The 25,551-nt window shown below is 40.3% G+C and overlaps 1 protein-coding gene across 1 annotated transcript in view; it reads right to left on the bottom strand.

Annotated features, from left to right (window-relative positions):
- The window catches only part of LOC128757289 (thyrotropin-releasing hormone-degrading ectoenzyme-like), a 162,770-nt gene that overhangs the window by 33,261 nt on the left and 103,958 nt on the right, over positions 1–25,551 (bottom strand). Inside the window, exons 6-11 of the mRNA XM_053862460.1 lie at positions 24,167–24,280; positions 16,770–16,907; positions 14,984–15,049; positions 9,065–9,130; positions 7,870–8,048; positions 749–837 (exon numbers count right to left, since the gene is read on the bottom strand). Coding sequence (XP_053718435.1) covers positions 749–837; positions 7,870–8,048; positions 9,065–9,130; positions 14,984–15,049; positions 16,770–16,907; positions 24,167–24,280 — 652 coding nt within the window. The remainder of the gene's footprint in view (positions 1–748; positions 838–7,869; positions 8,049–9,064; positions 9,131–14,983; positions 15,050–16,769; positions 16,908–24,166; positions 24,281–25,551) is intronic.

Here is a 25,551-nt window from a genome sequence, read left to right as displayed (position 1 = left end):
AGCAACAGCACCAAGGGCGCCCACTGATGCATGAGGGAACAGGAGAAGCTCCGTGGTCAGCTTCCGTGGCTCAGATCGATTTTGTCATCTTGATAGACAGACCTCAGTTTTACAGAGTATATATATATACAGCGGTACCTCGGATCTCGATCATAATCCGTTCCAGACGGCCGTTCGAGAAGCGTAGGGTTCGAAATCTGAATCGATTTTTCCCATTACAATGAATGGAAAAAGAAATAGTGCGTTCCAAGTCTTAAAATAGTCTTTTGTAGGAGTGAATGTAGAGTGTCTGCTGCAGGTGCGCTGTTCCTCTATGTGTGTGGCCGCTGCATGTGGGAGGGGTTGCCGAGTGAGTGACGTCTCTCCAGAAGTGAAGAGGTGCCCGGTGCGTGTCCAGCTCTGAATGTGCGCTTCTGTGCAGTTTGGCTGCGACAAAGTCATAAACCAAGTAACGCTCTGACTCGCCTCATCCCTGTCTGAGCTATATATATATATATATATATATATATATATATATATATATATATATATATATATATGAACTAGAAAGAGATCCAGTACCACTCGCTGGTCCACTTCTGCTGCTGGAAGAATAGCTCAGATGTCCTCTAGGTGTTCTTTGTAAAGCAACTATGTCTCTGCTGCTTCTTTATTGGCTTACGAATCATGTGACATGTAGTTAGTCTCAACACTTGAAAGCCCCTCAAGATTCATGCCGTAATGTACTGCTCAACCATGACAACCGTACCTGTGTGGTTGTTGATCCAGATGAGCATCTCGGCGCACACGGAAGAAGTGTTTCCAACGGCAACAGTCAATGGGACGAGCCACTGTAAGCTAGGGAGGGAAAACAAGGTCAGTAATGGGCAGTGCAATTGGCTCAGGCTTTATCTGCTCTCTCATCAGACAAAAGGTTCTGCAGCCCGAGACTGAAGAGAGGCAATGATTTCACATCTGTCAGCTGGAACTAGGGATGGGTGACATTTGGAATGTAACAGAGACGGAGAGGTCTTTTGGAGTCTTGTTATCATCCTCAGGGTTTAAATGTTGTCTCGTGAGAATAGTGTTGTGGCTGAGTGATCAGTAGAAGGACAGATAAGGACGTTCTTTATCCATGTGTGTGGAGGGCGACACCAGGTCGATGTTGCTGTGGACAGTATATTATCAATGCCTTTCACTCACATCGATTTTAAAGCAGCTCGAAGACAGACAGCAAAGCGCTACATTCCCCACTCCAAAGCATGTTCTCCAGCCACCCAGGTACCAAACACAAGTGTGTTTTATGCAGCGGTTTGGTAAGGGTACAATGGGTAGCATCACAGTAGAACAAGCTCTGCTGCCGCCCGCCCTCAAGTAAGCTCTTTGTTTGTTTGTTTGTTTTTTAATTCGATGCCGTTAAACTTTTTAAGAACACAAAAAACATTTAGTTCCAGCACACTCGACGCTGCCAAAACTTGTTATTTATTATTTTCATTAACGCTTGTTAATCATCATCATAATTCTGGCCTTGTTTGTATTATGTCGTTCTGTTTCCTGCTCTTAGTTCATTCTGTCCCGACAGAGGCTGCCATCACTGTAGTGAGCTCCAGGCTCACACTGGTGCTTTAAAGGAGCGAGGCATCCCTGAACGCAACACCAGGTACTGGCCTCTCAGTTTCTCCAGTTGGTTCATCATCTTAAATTCAACTCATTTTTGAGGGGGGGGGGGTTTAGTACCACTGGCATGTGTGCCACTAGCCAGCATCAGCCTCGTTCTGTTTCTCACTGTTGAGATGACAACCGTATACACTGAAGTTTTCACATTCCCTGTTTAGATTATGGGACTGTTTTTAGTTAATTCCTAGTCTGCGTCACATTTCAGTCACATATCATTTTTGTTTTTTTCAGTCATGTTTTACTTAGGTTTTAGTCAAAATATTTTAGTAATTCTTTTCATTCCAGACATACTTACTGTACATTTTGTTCCATGGTTAAAATATTGACAGGAAATCTGTAATAATAAGCATCTTGAATAAAATGAAGGAATGAATGAATGAATCCTCAAAGAAACTTTGCTGATTCGATTGTTGACTCAATTTGCATTTACAAATGACACACATGTTCAGTTGTTCGCGTTTTATATTTATTAGAACCACCAACAAAATAAAATAAATAAAACATATCAATAGGTTTAAATAAAATACAAACTTCAAATGCAAGGTTTTCACCCCTCAAATGACTGAAACAGAAATGGAAAGCAGCCTATCAAAAGCTACCTGAAATCGGCTGTCATCATGTGTTTTGCACTTGTTTCAATGTTTCCACTTTGTTTTAATACGTTTGGTCACATTAGAAGTCATCTTTATGAAGAGATTGATATGCTAAAGGGATGGCTGCGCAACAATTGTGGACGTGTCGCCGAAACCCTGACATGGCAGACCTACCGTCTCCAGCACTCGTGATAATCCTCCTACATGCATTTTTGTTTGAAGCCATGGCCAAAGTGGTGTTGGCGAACATATTTCGTCTCAACTCACAAAATTAACACCAATCCAACATCAGTCATCTGCAGTCATCCAGAACCAGAATCAAGTGCATGTGTGCATTCAAGGTTGTTTGAAACACTACTTCTTTGCCTTTCTCCAAACTTCCATGTTCTTTGGTTCATAATCAATGCCTTCTTTTCAAGATCAGTAAGAAAATTCTTTCAGTCAAGTGGAGTTTATCGAAGTGAGCGATTAAGCTTGTGTTTCTTGGATATAACCACAGACTCCTGAAGACAGAATTAAGATATTTCACTGTGTTTAGACAGTTGGCTTTGAGGGTGAACTTTGAAATTTATTCTGTTAATATCACGACAGTTACATTTCCAGGGGGCATAACAAGTCATGTTTTTATTTTCGCTATACTTTGCTGCTTGATCTTTGGTGGTACATTTAAATATTGAAACAAAAGTTGTTTAAAACTGTAGCATTAAAAGTGTATCTTCTTGTAAAATGGCATCACGTTTATCAGTGGTTCTTGCCACAATGTTCTCATAGGTTTGAAGTTCACTGTGTGTGGAAAGTCAACATTAGACACACTGATCTACAACAAAATTACATTTGTGTATTTGTCTTCTTTTTTGTTGTCCAAAACTTACTGCTTTCTAAATATTCAAATTTTTACTCTTCAGCAAGAATGAAGAGCAATTTGACACAGAATAACAACTGGCAAGTGATTCTTCAGTGTCTGACTGCTTTAATTTTCAGGTAATGTTCGTAATGGGTCAAGGAACAGCTAATTAAACTTTGGTGGTTTTCTGGATCACTATCTGGAGCCAAATATCTGTGAAGATTTGTTACTCTCTGCAGTGCACAAAGAGCGGTCACCCCCATTATTGCTGGCCTACTGTGCGTGTGTTATCCCGGAATTCCACTGCCACCAGCTGTTCCATTGTGCTCATTGCCGTCAACGATATTTCAAATGCTATTGCAAAATTGTATAGAATTATATACAGTGGTGATAAAAAAAAAAAAAAAAAAAACTCTTGAAGTTAAAATTGTGAAACCTATGTGGTAATGCTTGAATAATGTTCTTGGTTTTGATATGTCAACTTGGTAATATCAAGTGGGACGATTGTGAAAAGCCTGAAAGACGCATGCTAGTTGACAACAATGACAAAAAACAACAGAACATCGAAATCCATTGGTAAAGGGAGACACATTTCAGTCCAGCAATGCACATGGGGACGTTCAGTCATGTTCACTGGCGCTCTCAATCAGAAACTTCTATCATCATTTGCTCACTGAATTTGTATTTGAGAAAAGTTTTAATACGTAATCTTGATGTACAAATCGGGCTTTGTAAACACAGTCATCAATTAAATCCGACAGAATATGTGGTCACATAACCAAAGGCATAAAATAAACAGCTTTGGTTTTTTTTTCACTTTAACCTTCTATATTGTAAATTTACAGTTCTTGTCCGTTAATTCAACATGCGTTTTTAACAGTGTTGACAAAATAAATGGAGGGCTATAATACTGGTTACTTTGTCGCCGTAATGGCCATCATCATCTTCAATATTGTGTTGTGAAAGTCTTTAGCTCTTTGCTTCCATAAGTGTGAGCCGCATCGACAAAAGCTTTATTGGCTGTCCTCCAAAGCAAAATGGGTCACATGACCACGATGGCAGTGCTGCTTCCAAATTCAGTGGATTTCGACTTGTTTGTGTTTATCCTGCTTAGCAGGACCTGACAAGCCAACAAGGTAAGATACTCGTTGCAGGCAAATTGAAATCATTTAGAGACCCAACGGGTTTGTGAAAGCATCTATTAGAGAGAGAAAAGCTTGTGATCATCTCCAGCTGCAGGATCGTCCAGACAACGCCACACTGATGGGGGTGTTGTCATGATGTGCAATAAAGCCGATTGTGGAGATGTGAACAATGTGGAGACCACGTCTTTCCTGATTCTACATAAATGTTGCTTTGTTTCTCCAAGTTTGTCCACGAGACTCAGACACCAGTCGGTTTAATTCAGCTCTGATGGTTTAACTTCATGATTTTAACATGACGTGTCGACTGTGGATGTCGGAGATGTGAGTGAGGCTCCGCTGGTCGGATCACTTCTGCATAAGAGCTGACAAAACTCACCAGCTATTACGTCACGCTGTACTGCCATGCATAAAAGTCAAGATAAATGGACGAAGAACGGGGAAACTGAGTGAAAATATATGTCATAGTCAGAGGTGTCTACTCATGTATTGCAAGAGGCAGAACACAAAAAAGTCTCAAAAACACAGATTGTTGACAAAGCTTTGCACCAGTGGACCACTGGTGAGAGAAGTTAAATTCAGGTGCAAACCAAGTGAGGTGCTTGTGGATTAAATGTGTTTGGCTTAGAAGAAGTGCACTTCAGTGCCTCATCTTCATTATTTGAGTCACTCAGAGCGAGCCACTACAGAGAACATAAACTGACACAGCACAAGGTCAAACGCACACACAATCCCTAATCTTCCACTCGTGTTAAAATGAATCTGTCATGACAGAAGGCGCTTCTCCACCATCAGCGAGGAATCCTCAGAGTATCCGTTTAATTATGCTCAGATATTAATTAAGGTGAATTTTAATTGCAGGAAGGCACCTCCTGACACTGTCGCAATGTGCCGACGTGCGCAGGTCATTCCAACACAATCAGCCACAGAAAGTCCTATTTTGCAGTTCGACATCGGCCATCTGTCGCCGTGGGCGATGGATGCAGTGGCCGGGCAACTTAACATTTCATCTTTTATTTTTATCAACATGATTGACAGGAGAAGAGCTCAACTTGATATGAACGCTACACTGACACTACCCATTAAATAGGGGAGTCAGAGTCCCTCACAAGTGAGCTGGAATCTGAACAGCAGTCAAAATCGCATGACTCATCGGTATTGTTTTCTACATAACCATTTTTTTTCGAATTGGACAGTTGTCTGGTGTCGCACTGTAGCCTGTCCAGGGTGTCCCCCACCTATCACCCAGTGAAGCCCAGCCCCAAAAGATGGATGAATGAATGAGTCAATAAAACAAAATGATTTTTATCATGAAATAAACTTAAAAGAAAATCTTACGAAGAGTGCACCACCTGTAATTGCTGACATTGCTAAATATGTCAAGGAAGTTTTCAGTGTTTTCATCATTCATAATTTTGCATGAATCACTTTTCTTGTGATTCTAAAACGCTGGACTGGAGATAAAGGACCCGATGATCACGTGTTCTTTATTCTTAAGAATTTTAAACATCTAGATAGAGCAGAACATCATTCAATGTTTTAATAATGTCAGTAAAGATCTCTCAACCGTTTCATTGTCTGAAGAGAACTTGATAGAGAGAGCAGTTCAGAGGCCAGAGTTAAAACTTCGACTTTTCACAACACTGGTTTTAGAGATAATTTGGCATTGAACAGCATGTGAAAGAGAATGAGCCCAAGGATTCATATTCAGAGCATCTGGAGAACGCTTAAACTTCCACGTGTGTTTCATAATCCTGGAATTGAATCAAACATTGAATATTCAACTGTATATCACTATCACCGACTGCTCAACTTACGTCCAGCGGTATTTACGACCACGGCCAGCAGATTTTTTAAATTTATTTTTATTTAATGTCTGGCACCACAGTACGTAGCAACCATGGCAGAAAACTGGCATCGCGTACGACAGTTACAGCAGCACAGTATCCCAGCATCGCACTCTCACACAGTGATCTATCACTACAGTAGTACCTATAACCCTTGCGTCAGCCATTTTGAATGGTATTCGACTAACGTCCGATCTGACTTACGACCGGTTGGTCGGAATCGGTCCTGGTCGTAAGTCCGATGTTGCTTGTATATATATATATATATATATATATATATATATATATATATATATATATATATATATATGTATATATATATATATATATATATATATATATATATATATATAGGACCGATTCCGACCAACCGGTCAGAAGTCAGATCGGTCGAATGCCATTCAAAATGGCTGACGCGAGGGTTATAGGACCAGGACCGATTCCGACCAGCCGGTCCTGGTTGTAAGTCGGATGTTGCTTGTATATATATATATATATATGTATATACAAGCAACATCCGACTTACGACCAGGACCGTTTCCGACCAACCGTATATGTTGTACATATACTTGATTCGGGTTTGTGATATGATGTTTGTAGATATAGACATTAGTGCACGTCTCTGTTTCACATCCTTCATTTTTCCATTCCTTTAACTCATCTTGCTTAATCTAAAGTAGTTCTTAACAAATGAAGATTGATTAATGTGTTCATTTGATCCGGCCCTTAATTGCAGGGTGTTTATTCCTAGAACTATTGTCCTTTCTTCTCTAGAAAATGAAAGCAGCGCTGCTTCCTATTCAGCATCAAACAACATTATCAAACTGGAATTCACTCAGAGTTCAGCCATGACAGAGGTTCAGTTGAAAACAGAACAGCTATTCTTCTCAAGTGCTGGCAGATGCCCAGAGACCGTGGTGAGAGTTGTAACGTATTCCCATGAGAGGCAACAAGAACGGAGAAAAGAAGTGGGCTCCACCTACAACAAACAAGTTGAGGCTGACCGGACCTGGGGAGCAACCTCCAGCAAGCCACAGCAACAAAAGACTCCAGATGAAAGAGGGGAAGACGGCAAGAAGCTGAGTGGGTCAGAGGGACTGTAAATGCCAGTTACAGCACAAAAAAAGATGGGAACAGAAATCATGTTGATGAAGTATTGATAGGAGGAGGGAGTGGGTCGATAAAGAGAGAAAATAAGCAGATGAATGTGAATAAAACATGTGAATCAAATATGAATGAAATATAAATGATGTAAAGGTGCTGAAGAATGTGTGGAAACGTGCTCTTTCAGGTGAAAACGCCCTGCCACCGGCGAGGGGAGGGCTGAAATTTGGTTACTGAGGTGTGAAGCTGAAGGCCAGTGGAAGCGCAGAGGCTGTGAAAACATGACAACCAGGTGAAGGGGTCCATGAAGAAAGATCATCAGTGTAAAGGTCGTCTGGCTTCACTGAGATGATGGCCCCAATTTCAGATGAAGCAGAGAGCCTCAGTTCATGGTCAGGGCCTCACAGTCATATGGAAGTTGCTTTATTTTATTTGATTTTATACTGTTTTGTGAAGATACAGTTTCCGAATCTTTTGAACTCAGCAGCGGATAGAAGCCATGCGAGTGAATGAGGACGTCTTCAAAACCTTCTTCAGTCCGGATGGAACTTCCGAAAGGGTTGGTTTAGGGTTAGTTTCCATTATCAACATGCCCGGAAAATTCAGTTTGAAGGTGTTCCGAACTTTTTGAGATGTTTTGCCACTCAGTTTACAGAATTGCGAATACACCGCGAACATCTTACCTGTTGTTGGCCTTCACTTTATGACCGTAGAGGAAGTGCTCCTGGCTGACGGTGACGTAGTAAGTAGGCAGCTGCTCTGACTGGTTCTTGCTGATGGTGACCACAGGGTATCCCATTTGTAGGGTCCACCTGTCCATCATTGCACCGATGTCGATGTCCCTCCCTTCCAAATGCATGGCCTGGAGATGACAAAAACAATAATCAAAATGACGACTTTAATTCTTTGGTTGGAGTGCTGGACCTTCCATGGACACATATTGGGATTTCAACTCGACCAGCACCATCTGCCGCTCAAGTAAGAGCAAGACTGAATGGCATTTTAGAGCCATTCTGGACTGCTGATCAAGCTGTGTTACTTAATATGGTGATCAGAGTTTGGAAAGTGTTTTTGACTTGCTTTCACAAAAAAAGAAAAAAAATCATAAAAAAGAAAAATCAATAAAAGTTTAATAGTTGTGATCAGACATGTTTCTGATGAAAGATTAACAGCGTTAAAAATTTGTTTTAGAGGTGCTGAAATGTTGGGGTAAAATGTTAGAAGGGGTATTTTTTTTTAAACATATGCACACAGTCTTGTTTCATCTGGATGAAGGAGAGGGCTGTACTCTTAGACAGCGGTTGTTCAGCAGAGTTTTCTGTGGAGAGACTGCTTCTGCTGGGGACTAGCAGCAAGTCAGCGTTACTCTGATACCAATATCATTGGATGAAAAACCTATTTGTTCTCTTTCTTAATGGCAGCTATAGAAGACCTCTATTATAAGAAGATGTTCTATAACAAACTTCATTTTACTCTACAAAATGTACTGTTTTGTCAGTGATCTTTTTATAAGACTGAAAGACGATTTAGATGATCAAATTGGAATTAAAACAAAATTGAATTCTGCCGTCGAAATGAAGACTGATTTGGGACTGATGTGACTGTTAGAGGCGAACAAGTGAGTGACTTCAGGGTGACTGACATGCCAACACAGCAGAAACGTAAGGACAGGCCTGCACCTGCCAGTCATGACAGCAAGGTAACAAGGCTTCCTGGGTTTCTAACATGTGGAGAGGGTCTTAACAGCCGTCTCCCGGGCCTTCATTAGGCCAGCTTTGTTCAATAATGAACAACCAGAGTCGCTGTGGTTGTTTTATCCCGGCAGAGTTGAATGTAGACAGGCTGCCACGCGAGGCAGACTGGAGAGGAAAGACTTACCTGAGACAGTTTGCTCCACAGGTCGTCTCGGGCTGCGTTGCCATACATGTGACTCAGCAGATAATCCTGAAAAACAAACAAACAAACAAAAAAAAAAAACAGGTCAAAGTGCTTCATAATGAGGCAGGAAACCACACTGATACTGAATGTTTAATGGTGTTGTTGGCTAAGCCGACGAAGTCCAAATGCTCGAGTAAACACAAGGAAATGTGACCAGATTACTGCTTTTAATCCTTATTCTCATTCTACTTACATCTTTTAAAACAGCCACACAGGGAAAGTCACCTACTTAGATATTCCCAAACAGCTGACTTTTTGTCATTATCGGATGTGTCCAAACAAATTTAAAAATTGAAATAAGAATTCAAAAAATAGATTTGTCTGCACATATACATTTTCCATATAAGACAGATGACGGAACCTACAAAACCATTTGAAATTCACAAGGTACAAATGAACACCGCCAAAACGTGATCCTCTGCAAGGGCTACATCCCACCGTCAACATGTCCTGAAATTTTAATTTTCTCCCTCTTGATGCAGCCTGCCTGCGACACAAACACATTTTCGGCGCATGTGGATGAATGTTTAAAGCTGTCTAGCCTCCGGAGAGACTTTAGCTTAGCAAGATCTGATGAGTAGCCTCCAGTGGATGTCGATTTAAATATGAATTCACAAGCTGACAGGAGCAGCATGGAGGGGAAAGTCGTCCAGTTCTCTGGGTATTTTGCACATACACAAAAACGGCCGAGCCAAACCAATCTCTCTGAGTGACGGCTGACACGATGATGACATAAACATCTTTCAAATTGATATACGATCCAGCTTCATGAGTCATCCACCAGTGTTATATGTGAGCTTATTATGACGGTGAAATAAAAGACGGTGAACCATGTTGAAAGGTTGCACAGGGATGTAAGGCAGAAGAAGAGACATCAGGGTGTGAGGGTCGCAGAATCGGGGTGAGCTAGTAGAAAAGGAGGAAAAGAATGGTTTTTAGATTAGATCATTCAGATTATCAAATCATAGCAGGAGTGTTCTGTTGCTCTTGTCAACGTCTAGTGAAGTGCGACTGGCCTTAACCTCTCCCTTTGAGGAAGACTAGTTCAGGAGGGGACACATGCCGCGCTTCTTATCGATGCCATTGATGCTCCCCAAATTCAAACACACCTAGTGGTGGAGAGACCCTACGCTGAGGAGGAGAACCCTGATGTTTCCTAAACTTTCAGAGTTCTCTGAAAGATGCTGCAGCAGACGTATTTGCACTTCAGACTGAATGTTTCCAACACCAGAATATTTCCAGTGTTATGAGGCAGTGAGTGATCAAGACATAAAATTGATGCCTTTAGAAACTGAAGCCTCCAAACCCGCATCACACTCAATTACGATATAGACTGAATAGCTTTCTTTTCTTCCTTTTTCTTCTTTATTTAACCAGGAACTCTTTTGCTTTTCATGGATTGATCTCAGAACTTGAAGAGAGTTCCGTACTTAGTTAAGTCAGCTAGCCGTACATACTGTACATTTCTGCTACGTGTCTGGGAGTTTTATTCTGTATCCCTATACAGGCCAGTTGGGTCAAGCTCACTCTGCAAAAGCAGCGTCTCTTACATCAATGAGCAATTTTCTTCTCGAAAAGAAGCGAAATGGCTTTTATATTGCATTTTTCTTAAAATTCACAGGGTGTTTTGCAGCGCCATGAAAGATGTTTCGGAGAGAGCGGAGTCAATGATGCTGTAATGATGAAGAAGGGAAATAACCGGTTTAAAGAAACAGCTTTATAGGTAGGTGCAAGTCCTCGCTGTCACTTATTGGATCAGGACCACACACTGGATTACCATGCAGTGTCCGAGCACATTAGCTAACGTTTCAACAATGAGAGACCTGAGCCCGTCTGTTGCTAACTGTCACCCTGATTCACCCACCAACCACTTTCAATACTGAGCGATGTGCCGTCACAACCGGCGGAAGAAGGCCCAAGGGTTTAGTACTGAGAGCTTCTTAATGAGGACAGAGAGAACTCCGACCTCTTCTCTCAGAGCAAACAAATCCAGGATTCACACAGGCGTTTGATTTTGACTTCCTTTTAAGCAAGATGGTTCCTGAGAGCTTCAAAAGATACTGTGATGTATTATGATGAAGAAATGTCAACACATTCTCAGAGGGTAATTATATCAACTTTTCTATTATTTTTAATAGCTGTTTCTACTGTAATAGAATATTTATAGTATTAAAAAGCCATAAAATATCTTTTTATTTTCCTTTTTTTTCTCATCAATGACATTCTCCGAGAGCATATCTCCCAATAGGTCAAAGTCAAAATAGAAATGAATGTAATACTAATAATAATGGATATGATACACATTCTCAATGAATGTTATGTCATATGATAATAATAGTCTATCAAAAATAATGGTTTTGGTCTCTTATTTAATATCCCAGTTTAATTCCTTTTCAATGTAATACTACTTTACATTTTATCAAATGTAAATACATTACATTACTTTGACTTTAATATAAAAATACTTCTCTTAAGCCTTACGCAGATAGTAAAACAATCTACAGCACAAAAAAACAACAACAAAATTCTGAATCCCATGACACCTCTAGGCACATCGCTTATCCAATCCTTTAACATGTCTACTCACAGAGGTGCAGCACCTTCAGAGGCCAAAATGACATGAAAAAATAAACAAGTTAAAAAAATAAATAAAAAATACTACTCATTTTCTGGAACTATGTCAGCACACGTCTGTCTATCTAGTCCATCAACAGAGGAGCTCCAACTGACACCATTGATCAAATATAAACCCTTCAGCTTTGCACATTTTTTAAAGAGATAATTTATATTATTGTGTTCAAATAAACATGTTTTATTTATTCACTTCATAAAACATATCTTCCATTGTGTCCCTTTTAACATCTTGGATTTAATCTTATATGTCTTAATATTTCATCTTAATTTTGAACCTTTTTTTTCACAAGTAAAACACTTTCTAAGTTGGTTCATATTTCAGCCCAATTACGTGCACCTCCTCACATCTCACTGACTTTTCCTTCTTCGCTTGTATGGTATCTTTTTTTCTTCTTCTTTTTATTCATCACTCGACATTTCTCTTGACATTACAAAGTACTTCTCGTTTGAGTGAGGTTTCATTTCTCTCTATCAAATGCCCATTCATAAATGATAACCACTTAGATTGACTTTTAAGTGGTTATCATTGAATTGAAACTAAAGCTTATAACAGCAACCTGCCGCCCAGATGTGAGAATGAAAAACTGTCTCACTTTATCTTGACAGATGATCAAGAGTTTAAAAAAAAAAGAAAAAAGAAAATGATGCAAAATGATCTGGTTCTCTCTCTGGAGACTGGCGCTAAATCCCTGAACTGAACTCCGAAAAACTGTGTGTGTTCAACCTTCAGCTCAAACCTGCACCGTTTTGGTCTCTTGAGAGGAAACAAGAAAAAAAAAATCTGGCAAAATATCCAATATTTACACAGAACTGTATTGTTCAGTCGAGCAACAAAACTGGTGAAAATAACTCAATTTTTTCAGATGCCCAGGAGGACTGTTGTACTGTACTTGTTTCTATCTACTTCTATGGAAGAATACATGTCACAAATCAGAGACTGTTAAAGACTGTCATAAAAAAATAAGGAGCAGAGATTAGGAAGTTACTCAGTCTGCAACTTTTCTCTATAATATATAGCGTAATGTTGCTGATGGTATATTTAAAGTATATGTCAATGGAAGGCTGTATCACCAGAACAGAAGGTATTATTATTATTATTATTATTGTTGTTGTTATTTGTAGTAGTTGTAGTATATTTTGAACACAGACAGAGTAGAATCTTCAGCTACGTTCTTATGTTAGTTCTATGTCATAATACACAGTGTACATGCGTACTGTTGTTCTGTTCACTCAGCAAGGTTATATATAGTTTCTTCCAGGTCACTAGATCCATCTGTTGTGTACGTAGGTGAACATGACCTATTTTTATACACATACTATCATTATTAAATGCTGAAAATGCATTGTCGAGATGAAACGGTCATCAACCAGATTGTTATTTTTCAAATTTTTAAATGAGAAAACACCTGGCCACAACCGATAAAACCATTCAGGTTGCAATAGGCTTCAAACTTTGACTGTGAATGTGGGGGAAACCAAACTCAGTTCTCCTGTGATTTATGTTTTTGGAAGAAAAAAAAAAATCCAGCACAGCTCTACTCCATCATGTATCAATTTATAAATGATGTTTTGAGCTTTCCCCTAAAAGCATAATTTATACAACACGACCGAGTGTGTTTAAACATAAAGCCATAGATCATGTGGGACTGGATGAAAAGAAATGTTAGCGAGGCTTCAAACTGCTCCCACTGGCTTTGATCCATGAGCGCAGGACTTTCAATTTGGATGCAAGTCTGTTCTTCGCTTCCACGTTAAACACACTTGCGTGGACCAAGCCAAGTGATTCTTCATTTATGTTCCTACCTAAAGTAAAATATGAGTGCTCTCAAAAGGCCATTAAAAGTATGAATTTGACATGAAGCCAGCTGGGTGAATAACCTGGCTTCATGAGTGAATCCAGGAAGCTGAGCCAAAGTCAGTGCTGTTACATCAGTCAGTCTCTCCAGGAAATTGCTATGTTGCAATCGCAACTGTTAACAGAAGTTCATCCAATCCCTGCGAGTTCTGCGAGGCGCTGCAATATTGTCCAAACACCGTAACTTTCCAGCAAATTCGACCGATCACATTAGTCTCCTTTCATCAGTCCTTCTACTTCAATGTATTAGCTACTACAATGTATTCGCACTACTTAAGTCTTTTGCCAGGCTAAATACCCACATTACACACATGCCCACACATATTGCTGCCAAGCGTCACAATACCGACTTGGACGATTCTTAAATGTCCAAATTCTGATGATATAAATGTCTGAAAGGGAAACTCACTAGTGCAGCGCACCGTCACCCGAGCACTATTCAGGGTGTAAACAAACATGGCTGACAGCGAGATCCATCTCTTTCACACTCTACATCCCGACCCTGTGTAACATACTATATCGACAGTCATAATGTGCTGCGAACAATTCCGGTCCCACGCACACAAACATTCCCCACCTTTACCTCTCGGTTGACACTCATCCATATGTCAGTTTCCGCCCTAGAAAGGAGCTCCGTTCAAAACTGCAGGCACAAGCTACACACTGCTAGCCCAAGAAGAACTCATGAACATTATAATAAAAAAGATGTACTAGTTTTATCAGCATCTTTCATGTATTTATTTTGTTTGTATGTGCGTGGGTATGAGTTCTTTGCACTTGACATACTCTTTTTGAAAATATAAAAAGCACATTTTGTTAAAATCATTGCAGCCTGGAGCTTTTTTGGGCTAAAAAGTGTTTTTTTTTAAACAAGGAAATTTACAACGGTCCTTATTTCCTGTCATGTTTTTCCATGACCATAAATTATAGCAACTTTCACTGAAGTATGCAGCAAAATCAGACATTTTGGGATGCAACAAGCCAAGAAATCTTTGAGGGACCAGAGATGCAATATTACATTGGACAGAACTATATCACTTTGCACACCGTATGGGAAGAAAGGTCACTTTCAAGAGGGCAGCAATGAGACAAACTTTCAAGTGGTCAATATTCAGACTACATTACCGACGTTCTTGCCAGGAAAAAGTAGCAAAACTCCCAAACAAACCTTGTCTGGAGACACTTACAATTATCCACTACCCATCTGTGAGCTCAATATGGCACAAAGTGGGTGGCTAAAATGATGCTTCACGCGCAGATGAGTCCCTCAACATCCCTCAGGGCCCAGAACCGCTTAAAAGCCAAGAATCAATTTCCCTAGTTTTTGTTGCACAAACCAACATTTCTTGAAACACAGCTGGAAAACTTACATTCAGGCCTCGCTGGAACAGACGCTGCCCCATCACGTTGGCCAGCATCCGAATCAGCGCTGCCCCCTGTGGACATCGTAAAATAAAAGTGATAAATAATTACAGCTCACGGTTCTGATCTGACATTCGGATCTGGGCTCAGCGTTCTGGTCAGATAAATGGCATGCAAATCCACAGCGACTTCGGAGATCTGAAAAAGTTTGTATTGGATTAGATCGACGGCGAGTGTGGGTCATTAATATTCATAGTTCAGCTGACAGATGAATGGTGGTTCAAATGAGGAATATACATTACACTATGGGTCGAAACACGAACCCATTATAATTTATCTGTCCACTCTTCTGAACCATAACATTATGTGACGCAGTGCTGCTTATTCCGTATGTAATGCAAACGAGATTGAAGCAAACTGAAGTAAACCCAATGCTATAACCACTATTCACCTGTTGGTATCAGAGAGTCTCACTTGGGGAGAAAGTCATGAGCTAAAAATGTAGCAGCTACAGGACTCTTTTTCAGGCATGGCTACACTTGTATGTTTTTTTAATCTACCCAATAGCAATACTCTAATTTTAAGAGGAAGGCAGGGAGCCCAACAGTCACATGGAGGTACCTGTAGCCTGTTTCAACTAACAAGGATATTTCATAAGGACTTATGATTGATCATTTTTTAGCCACTTTTTCCACCTCCAAAAGAGTTTTGAGCTCTATTTATCCGTGCTTTTGCTATATGGTTGTTTTTTTAAATTAATTATTTTTTTTTCTTCTTCATTCATCAAAAAAAAATCATTTAAAAATATATTTTTATGAATTTTTGTACGTGTATTTTTTTGTATACTGCAGGTTTCAAGGTACAAATGAAAGCCGTCTTGCCTTCAGAATGATGATCAATTTAAAAAAAATGACCTCTCACAGGATCAAACATAAAAACCAAGAGGAGACAATGTAACAAGCAGAAAACCTGTAACACACCATAGAAGTGGACATGGTAATTGGGATGTGTTTTTAACGGAAAAATCCCAAAAGAAATGCCATAATATCAAGGTAGTTGCTTCCTGAACTAAAGACAGACATTCCAGTCGGACATATGAAGAGATGGAACGCGTGAGGAGGGCTGCAGATCGGAGAGCGATTTACTTCTCATGATTAAAAGCTAGCGTTTTTATTGTCGCCAATTTACTGAATGTCAAAACTTCCCCCCTCTGCTCCCTTGTTTTCCTTGTCGGACTGCTTCCTGACTGGCTGCTGTATATTCCATTACTGTACTTCTCTAGACCTGAGTAATCCTTTATCCAATGTTAATGGCCTGGAACTTTATTCCACAATGTTTATTATTAATGACACGGTAAGAAAACACGCCTCCCTCTTATATCATATCCTATAAAGCACAGAAATTGCATGCTCTTACAACAGTTAACCACTTCCTAAATGTTGAATTTAAATTGGACCTTTATGTGTGTTGTCATGCAGCGAGAGGGTGCAGACTATATATAGACTGGCTGAATGGATGTCTGAATTTGCTTTCTTGACTCCAAATGGAAGCTGTGGTCTATTTTGGGGAATATTTATAAAACAAATGTTTCACCAGGCAGCGCAAGCATTTTCCAAATGAACCTTGTTTTAGAGGGGAATTCATCTTGGCAGGTGGATGGATTGACTTTCAGTCATTAATGAATTCTTGGAGACTATCGTTTTAGCTCATTATCTCAGTTGGAAAAACAGAAAAGTGAATCAATAACATTCACAGACGGGCGTGTGACAAAGGTGTAACAGAGGTGGTACGTACTTTTTTGTACGCGATCCAGTCGAAAACGCGATCGATGTCAGTCGCCTGTTGCACTTCTTGAGAGATTGGATGAGAGGAGCTGAGTCCGTCCAGCAGCATGACCTCATGGAGCACATCAGTCAGGAACCGCTGCTTTTCCTGGAACAGAGTGATGTGAGGTTGGACGTTTGCGTTCAGTCAACCCCCCTCCATCGCTCACCCCAACAACCTTTGCATCGTACAAGCATGGAATGATCTGCTCATCACTCACCGGCTCCTTCCTCACAAGCAGAGTGAAATTCAGTTTCAGCCGGGTTAACCTCGGCTTGCCTGTCCTCATCTGCTCCGAACAGGCGGCTCAGACTGTCTCCACAATGTCATTACCACTCTCCAAACAGATTTTTTAAATCTGCAGCTTGTTTTGTTCCCAATCAGCCTTCAACAGACTCCAATTAAAATCAGCCCATCGGTCAACAAAGTGTCATTTCGGAGAACAGTTGGTTCAGTAAACAATGTTTAGACGTGTAATGAGTTCCTCTTCCTCTTCTCCCTTGCTTCTGTCTCTCTTACCTGCCACCCCCTCCACTCCTGCCTGCGACGTTGCTGGTCTAGCCTCATTTCCTTCTCACCTCCTCACACCTCCCTCCTGCTCTCACACTTCGAACAGACGTCGCCAAACATGTCGGGCTTTAACAAGCTCAGCCTAAATTACCTCTGGGACCTGGCCTAATCCAGTGCCGTCACTCTGCCGCTGCTGTGGATTACTACATTTACTTAAGAGATTTTATTAGAAGGAATGGACACATATTCACTGCAGACATTGAGCTTTTTTTATTGAAGCATCCATGCATCAAAGATGATCGATTATCAAGTGACTCAAGTGATTTGAGAATGGAGCGGTTTTCGGTTTTTTTTTCATTTAGAGTTTCAGTCAGACAGAAAAGAGAGTTGAGCCACTTCGTCATTTATGGTTTGGCCAAGTGTAACATGTTCTATTTCACCTGCATCTGCCGCAGCTGACTCCACTCTCCTGCACCGAGCTGCGGAGAGACGCAACCGTCGCTGGCTATTGCTCCAGAACTCACGGAGGAAGACTAGTTTATAACGCTGACACTGTTAGTATGCTCCATATAGCAACATGCTGAGTCATGATGTAATAAAGTTAGACAGGAAAAAAAGCTGAGACGTGCTTTTTATTCTGTTCACGTGCTTTCGTTACTGAAGCAATTTGCAACGCTATTATAGTTAAGGAAAACTAATGAAAAAAACGAAAACGAGAATTGTAAATCATTTTCGTTCGATGAAATAAAAATAAAAACAAAGTTACAAACAATCATTAATCTTGTTCCAATATCCCATATTAAAGAGGAAAACAACTAAAACAAATAACTAAAACTAACAATAAAACTATTCAAAGTAAACAGAAACTCAGTTTTTCAAAAACGGAAAATAATGAAAACTAGCCAACCTATTCTTAAATTAACTAAATTTAACTCAAATTCGAAAACAAAAAATCAAAACTAATTAAAAACAAAAACCAATGACAACTAATGAAAAATCCCAAATTAGCCAAACTTGGCAATTTGAGAACAATGTTCTGAAACGTGCAGTTGAAATAAACTTTTACTGTCTGCTGCTTCCGCCTCTCGCTGGATCCTGCCTCTCCTCACTGGCTGCATGATGGACTTCGATCTCTGATGTTGAGTGATAGATGCTTCTAGAGTTGCCTTTGCAAGTATAAGCTGCACAGTGTTGTGGATATTGCCATCTGTGATTATATTTTTCGCTGTTTCGTCACGGTCTCTGCTCATAAACAAACAAGGGAAGTGTAATTACACTTTACCAGCGGTGCCATCAAAAACAAATATTATAAAACTACGCAATGTTGTTTTAAGGTGCAAGCAACGATTAATGATCCACCATTTCTTACAAACACCGTTTCTAATAACTATGAGGTAAAAAAAACCCCACAAAAAACAAACGTCATTGACATCTCTCACAGACCCAGTACTTTGTCAAAGGAGTCCAGAAACATTCAATATCTTACAACCATTGACAAATAACTGAAACGACCAACGGTTGAAGAAGCAAAAATCACTTTAAAATTGCAGCCATGATGCGAAGACCGAAACAATCTTTAACCTTGGTTTCTGAGAGTCATGCCTCCGACAGGCACGTGGCGAAGCTGTCAAAGCTTCCACAGCACATGATGGTAATCTAACAATCGCAGTAAGTGGATCGAGCCGGACAGATTTTATCACTAAAGCAAATGTATCCAGACGACTCCATGGACAACCACACAATTATTCTATCAGTCGAACTGCACAATTGGATGAAATATGAAATGCTCAGCTGAAGAAGAGAAATGAAACATCACCTTTAATTCACACAGACAGTGAATCACCTGGAGCAAACAAAGAGAGGATGTCCAGATGGTGCATATGGTCATCATGAGCCAGATGGACCCACATGTGGTCCAGCAGGTGAGAGACCAGTGTAAACAGAGGAGTGATGAGTGGTCAGAAGAAACAGCTGTTGAACTCTAGACGTCCTCAACAAAAAACTAGGATATGAAGATAAAAAGTTTTGGGACGATTTGGATTAAAGTGCAGCTGCCTTCCTGAGGAATTTGGAAGTCAAGCTACAATAACAAACAAGACGGCGACTGTCAGTCAGAATTTCACGATGGATGAAGGAACACTTCAGCACCATAACAGTCAGCACCAGTGTGTGCCGGGCTCAAGAAGAGCTACGTCAGCATTCTGTCATTTTCAAGGAAAACTGAGCAGTCGTGTTCAAAAGCACTTGAGAGGATGTTTCTGCCCAGAATAACTGCAAATGGCGAACACACTTAATTTGGCAGCGATCTTGTCATCCAAAACGGATCTGCAGTTTCACCGGATGGGAAAAGAAATAAACACTTTTGTAAACTAGGAAATATTCACCTATTACAGTGAGAATGTAGTTGCCACAAGATGGCAGATTCCTGAGGTTATAAAATAATAACGCCCCCAAATAAAGCAGCTGTTCCAACCAAGTGTTGAATCCCACCGTGCTTTTCATCATAAGACAGAATCTGGGCGTCTGTGGAGAGCGATGCCGAGGTGGGTTCTAACAAGGTGAAGCTGCAGCTTGAAGCGGCTCCTCTCTCGGTGGGAAACTGTCCATTTGTAATCAGGCTGGACAGCAAAGCAGAAGATGAATATTGATTGTCCTGCACTCTCTTTATCATGAATATTTCATATTCTGTTAGAACTCTATTTTGCTTCACATCGGGTAGCTGTTGCAGGACTGTTACCTTTGACCTACACGCTCGCCCTGCTATCTCTCTCACTGCAGATGAACTTAAACAGGTCAGACAGTCTTTTCTGCAGGATTTAATTCCGTGCCATTATCGTTTCATTATTGTCTATTTGATCGCGCACACAGCGCCTAACAGGGGGTTATGTGAATTGTAGAGGACATGGAAATATTAAGCATGGCCCTTATTAACTAACACAACTTAACTGGAAGAATTAAAACAATTGCAAAATATGTTTATGTCATGATAATTGCAAAACAAATAAGAAAACTATGGCATCTTTGAGCATAGTTGTTTTTTTTCTACTGCCCTTCATTTATGTATATAGTTTGGTGGCCTTTTAAGCATTTTAAACCGTATTCAAAGCAAAGAGCATAGCATAGCATATCAAAAATAAATATTCAGTCCACAATATATGGTGTCAAACACTTCAAATATCTTATTTAACTAGCATGAATAGCAACAGGTCTATGTACTTCATCTTTCTTACTCAAAATAACAGGCAAGTATTTGTATTCCCCAGGTTGCTGAGGCGAAATCCACAGAAGGACTCCGCTCTCTCTGTGTATGTGTGACAGTAATGAGGGCCTCATTAGAACCTGCTGAAGGTTAAACCGAATGTGATCCGTGTTATCTGCCTGAATTTTAAACCGGAACTATGATCTGTCACCTGACCCCGAGCGCTAAAGGCGGACCGCTCACTCTGACACTGACACGCTGCGGTGGTGTGAAGTGGGCCAGTTGAGACATACCAAGAGAGAGTCAATAGTTCTATTCAAATTAGTACGCTTCCACTGGTGCGCAGCGTTCTCTTCACTTTCCGAAAAAAAAGTGATTTTTAAATGAAAACCTACATTATGAATACATTAGCTTTATCAGGGACCGGCCCCTTTATCGTTGTTGTTATTGGAGAAACACTTTGTTGCTATTAAAGAGCTCCGCGGAGTGGAACGGCAGTAACAGGGATTTAAAAATGCCATGTCGCTCCGAAACAGACCGCGTGTGCTTGCAGAAGATAAGGTGTTTTTCCCCCCTCTTTTTTTTTTTGAGAGGGTAACATTTAAAAATCACAACGTTTCATGGCGGAAACAAAGCACAGAGAAGTGGGTGGGCTATAATTTAAGTTCTGCAGAGACTGCCAGAAGTTACTTCTGTCATGAGTTGTTTCAACTGAGTTGACGGTGAATAAATTACGTGTGCTGCTTTGATTTTGGGGCTGACTTTCTTTTGACTATAGTTTATAGTTGATGTGAATGAAAATGGAAAATATATCGGAACTGCGGTTCATTAAATTCTTCCGCTGCAGGTGCGAAGCACATGAAGAGGCAGAAGACACTACAGAAGTTAAGGACCCAAGCAACACCGCCGTCATTCTGTCAAGCCAGCGACACTCAAGTAGCTGGCATGTCCTGCTCTGTGCAGCAACCCAGCAGCTTGAACATCTCCACACTTCGCTCCCCTGAGTCTGCCGGGTTGCTCTCCTTTGCTCCAGTGCTGCTGATGAACTATAATTGCGCTTGACTGGAACATCTGGTCTTACGAACCCTCTCATGTCTTGTGTGCATGTGTGGTGGTTCAAGTCATACATAACCATAAGTGGACTGTCAGACTCATTTCTGTGGTGAGAGAAGGCACGAGAGAATGAGGAGGAACAGCTGGTTGGGTATGTTGACATGACCTGAGTCTGGTGTTGCAAACAACAACAACTGTCTGATGCACAGCTGTGAAGAATGTGGAGGCCTCTGAAATATCTTTCTTGTTTTTGTAAATCACTATAGAAGAAAGATGATCTTCCATCTGTGTGCGTTAGCGGTGATGAAAAGCCTCTAGTCAAGTACGCACAACTTCATTAGTTAACAAAGTTAACATAAAAGTAAAGGGAATGCCAACACAATTGAAAGGAGCCATTTTGTTCTTTTTGCTGTCAAGACAAAATGTGTAGCCACAAAATTTAATGTCGCATATACATTTTTATTATACATTTATTATTATTATTATTATTATTATTATTATTATTATTATTATTATTATTATTATTATTATTATTATTGTTGTTGTTGTTGTGTTTAATTATTGGTACTACTAGTAGTATTGGTTTAGTTAGGTCTTAGTACTACAACTGAATATAACAGAAGTACTGTGTATGCCAACCGTGAAATGAATTAAATATTGAAGTACAGTGGAAATATTAAGTCCTTTCTGTATTTGCGTAAAACTAAAATAAAACTTGACTCATTTAATATTTAAAATATATATATTTAATAACTTTTTCAAATATTTTTACATATAAAAAGAAAACAAGTAATAACATTTGTATCAAAGTTTTATGAATCACATTTCACTGTGAAACATCAACAATAGTCACTAGTCAACACTGTAGAGAGCCACAGCCAAGGAGGCTGAAGAGCCTTGTGATGTTCCAGAGACATGGGTTGCCGACCTCTGCCCTAGAACACTCTTTGGTTGCCCCTCAACTACAAGACTACAAGGAATTTGGGCCAAATATTTTACCACCACTTCTCCCTAAGTAATCCTCCCTGTAAGCACCATCAGAACCTGGCGCATTGTTTTGAGTTTGAACCTATGTGATGATCTGATTTAAGTTTGGAACAACGGCTTCTAATCTGATCTCTGAAGTTTTGCGACATACATGGCAAATAATATATAATCCAACCTGTTATGCTGGTATTTAAATTGTTTATTAATGATGACAATAAGAGGAATGTGATGGCTGCTTTTAATTTAACTTGTTATGACACTGCCAGGATATATCTTTGACAGAATATTTAAAACTGTGAAAAATGTTTGAGAACCAATGTGCTACACCAGTGGTGACATTGTCCCTAATAAGGTTCTAATAAGGCGCTACCAATTTTACCATGCAACCACTGGAATCAAATGAGTACAAAGAACACACAAGTTCCAGATCTAAAATCTCGATCGACATCTAAAGAAAATACATAACATGACAGACAAACCGTGACCACCTTGAGGAGGTTAAGAATAAAAAGAAGCTTACAGTGACAATAATAACTGTGGGGAGCAACTCAAACATCTAGATCAATTTTGTTTCAAAACCAGTAGTAGGTTGTGGAGGTTAATACATCTGAGAACGCAGTGCAGACTACAGACTTAGCGGAGAGATTATCGCCCAGATTAGATCTTGAAGGCGATGGTGACCTTGAGAACCAGACTGAGTGAAAGATGAGTCCACATTTTCTTCAAACGTCTCTGCGGTCTACTTTTCCCCACACAACAATGTAAATCTAAAATCTGCTGTTATCCACTCACATATATGATCCTGAGGGGACGCACAAAACCCACTACTGGTGCAAGACATGACATGAGCTGCCATAAACTATTTCACTGTCTTATCCTCTTCCTTCTGTCCTCTACCGCCGAGACAAAAACGTTAGGTCGTTCATCATGACTCATCACTGGGTCCATCTGCCATTTTCCATTGAAGATGCTTGTTATTGATACAAAGCCAACAATATCGAGGGGTTTCCATGGTAACTACAGATATTAACAGTCGCACAAAAGCATGGACTGGTCTGATTATTTCACTTTATTGTGCAGTACATCATCCCTTCAGGGACGGCAGTGGCTCCAGTACAAGGCACCAGCTCGTGATGGATAAGGTGGAGGCTGAAATAACAACTAGACATTGCTAGCTGGAAAACATGCACTGCTTATCACGTGTAGTTGACTTCTCATCTGTAGGCATTGTAAAATATGTTCATCCTCAACGGGTGTGTTTGGGAAACTTCCAATCACAGATCTGAGCCCAAACTGCCAAAGTTGTCTTGCAGGTATTTTTCTCAGCACCACGAAATACACTGCTTTTAGCAGATTGAGCAATACCCTTCATCGTGGACATATGCTTTGTAATACTTCAACATCTTGCCGCAGGCAGCTGTTGATTAAAACCCTTTCAAGGCTTCTATTTTAAATTCATCATCACTGCAGGAGCAGAATGTTGTGTTTCTCTTATCTCATTAGACACACACTGGACACACAATCTGGGACATTTTTATATTATTGTACAACTGGTTCACAACATGAAGAGTTGGTAGCCAGAGGAGAATAGAATTGCCCTCTCTTAATTCATACTCACCATGTTCCACTTGGGAAAGAGGAAGTCTGTGCCGACGTACTCAAAGTAATGAGCGAAACCTTCCTTTAACCAGACGTCTTCCCACCAGACTGGAGTCACCAGGTCGCCAAACCACTGCAAGACAAACGAAATCCTGACTTATGATTGGAATTAGGTTCATAGTTAAGTAAAGTCATAGTTCAAAGTCAAGCAAATTTTGATCTTAAACAACCACCAAGCAGATTCAATTGATTTAAAGACTTGTTCCCAGCGGTGGAGACTTATGATGTGGTGTTGGAGGACGTGGCCAAGAGGTGGCATGTCAGTGGGAAATAAAATGGGTGAGAATGTCAATTTTAGCTGAGGATGACAGCGACTGAAGATGTTTTAACATTGGCTCCCAACAGGACCTAAGTGACAAACTCTGAGAATATTTAAAATGATATTTTTTTTAACAAGAAGAGGCCATATTCTCCAGTTGAGAATAACAGTTAAAGATACTATAAACCATATGATACTATAAATCCTTTGGTTTATGGTTCATTTGGTATAAGATACTACAAACCTCAGTCGTTTGATTCCTGAGGAATTAAAGCAGTTCAGCTAGCTGCACTTATCTAATGTAAAATAATTCAAACCGAGCTGTCACCGCTGTCTGCTGCAACTATGGGGATCATTGGGTTCATTGCACATCTGTTTCTGTCCTATGTGATGATGTAAAAGCAGAATGATGCACCATCAGTGACCCGTACATCTATCTTCTCACCCAACCTGTTAATGGACATAGACTGAAAGCAATGGTTTAGAAACAAAAGGGATTCGGTATTGGCAGTCTGTGCCTGACTCTATTGAGTCTATTGAAGCCGTCGGCTGCAGCGTGGATGGCAGACGCTCTGAACTCTTTGAAAGCTTCCATCCACCAAAACATGCTCTCTCATTTTGAGAGACATGCTTGGCAGTGATCACTGTTTCTGAAACAGAAGTGTGTGACCATTCATGCAAGTAACATTAGGAAGTATTTGACAACAACATTTCTAGCACTGAATACTTCCCCTCATTTTTTCTTCTTGCATGATCTTACAGAGTACATTTTGAGGCTGTTGTAGCAAGGATTGCTTTCTACTTCAGAAAAGTGGCAACGTGTCATGAAATCATTTGCAAATGACAGCTTTACATAAATAGTCAACATAAAGACATTAGTCTGTAGCTGTTCAATGCGCAACATCATGGTCGACCTCCAGCAGTTTGTGTTTGTCCAGGAGAAGATTCCAAATGGCCACCACTGGGAGCTGGCATGCTGCTCAGCACATCCCTCACGTGGCTGGGCCAACAGGTGCTGGTTGTCATCCCTGAGGCAGCAGCACATTGATGGGGTTTGTGATTGACACATGTGATGTAAACAAGTG

Source organism: Synchiropus splendidus, chromosome 4 (assembly GCF_027744825.2).
Source record: "Synchiropus splendidus isolate RoL2022-P1 chromosome 4, RoL_Sspl_1.0, whole genome shotgun sequence".
Taxonomy (NCBI): domain Eukaryota; kingdom Metazoa; phylum Chordata; class Actinopteri; order Syngnathiformes; family Callionymidae; genus Synchiropus; species Synchiropus splendidus.
Note: the sequence above shows the minus strand (reverse complement) of the source record. Positions and strands in the feature narration are given on the sequence as shown.